Here is a 1371-nt window from a genome sequence, read left to right as displayed (position 1 = left end):
TCCCCAAGAGCGTCCCAGGGGTCATTTGTGTCACTTACCCATACTTGGCAAAGTTGCTCCAAAGACGTAGCATCCGCTGGCGGACTGTGAGCGCATGACTAGCGGCAGGAGTTGGCTCGGTCACAAATGTCTTCGTGTCGAACAGGTAGCATGTCTCGTCCGCGTGTACCGCCCCCGGTATGGAGACGCCCAGTGGTTTTTTGTACAGGTTCAGGTCACCGTCGTAGGTGAAGTGATAGACGTAGACCGGCGTCCGGGTTGAGTGCAATTTCGCCATCTCCAGTACACCGATCGCGAACATTGCATCGGTCATGTACCAGGAGAATTGTTCCAACAACTCCGGTCCCAGCATCTGGCCTTGCCAGTAGAACTGAGCGAACGCGTTACTAATGGCATTGGCAGCGGTACTACCTTCCGAGATGTTCCACGCCATCGGCACCAGATAGTGCGGGTTCGCGTTGAACGAGTCGTACAGGTTGGGAGTGAAGTCCTCTCGCACTATAAACAGTATCGACTCCAAGTCGTTGAAGCCGGTTAACAATGGCACCGTCTGATATGCACCGTCCTCGATAAGCTCCATCGGCGTCCGTGGCAGGACGATCAATCCGGGCGCATCCGGTGGCTCGACAACTGGACCAAAATCGACAGGCCCCAGTAGCGGGACGGTCGCTGATGCGAACACCTTTTCCTGTTGCGCGATCAACGCCGAGTACGGAACCAGCCGGAGAGCTGCCACCATAGCAGTCGTATCGGTGGTCTCCAGGTCCAGTGCTTCCACCAAGCGTTTCGCGTAATGGACTGGATTCGGTTGGAAGGCCCACGAGTTGAAGGGCGATCCGCTGCTGGCGATCGCGCGGTGGAACAATCCACCCGTCAGTGGCGATATGAGGAGTAGGTGAATGATAGCAGCACCAGCCGATTCACCGTAGATCGTAACGCTGCCCGCATCGCCTCCGAACGCCGCGATGTGATCCTGAACCCAGCGTAACGCCATGATGCAGTCCTTCAGACCCCAGTTGCCGGCCGCGGCACGATCGCCGGTACTGAAAAATCCGAGCACTCCCAGGCGATAGTTGAAGGTAACGACCACCACGTCCTCCGTCATGAAGTACTGGCTGCCGTAGAGACCTTCATCTCCAAACCCAGCACTGTAACCACCGCCGTGGATGAACACTAAGACCGGTCGATTACCACCCGCGGGCGACAATGGAGTATACACGTTAAGGAACAGGCAGTCCTCACTCTCGTTCGGAATCATGTTCGACGAAGGGCAGGTGGCTCCATGCGTACTAGCGTCCCTCTCGTCTGCCCAGCCGGGGTGTGGTTCCGGATCACTGAATCGCTCTGCCTCAGCGTACGGGATGCCTTTGA

The 1371-nt window shown here is 57.1% G+C and overlaps 1 protein-coding gene across 1 annotated transcript; it reads right to left on the bottom strand.

Annotated features, from left to right (window-relative positions):
• Positions 1-38: 38 nt before the first annotated feature.
• Positions 39-1342, bottom strand: LOC131214780 (bile salt-activated lipase-like; the record flags this gene model as incomplete). The annotated part of the gene is made up of 1 exon (XM_058209112.1): positions 39-1342. A coding segment is annotated over one exon (1304 nt), but the record flags the coding sequence as incomplete, so codon positions are not given.
• Positions 1343-1371: the final 29 nt, after the last annotated feature.

Source organism: Anopheles bellator, unplaced genomic scaffold, assembly GCF_943735745.2.
Source record: "Anopheles bellator unplaced genomic scaffold, idAnoBellAS_SP24_06.2 scaffold02435_ctg1, whole genome shotgun sequence".
In the NCBI taxonomy this organism is placed as follows: Eukaryota; Metazoa; Arthropoda; class Insecta; order Diptera; family Culicidae; genus Anopheles; species Anopheles bellator.
Note: the sequence above shows the minus strand (reverse complement) of the source record. Positions and strands in the feature narration are given on the sequence as shown.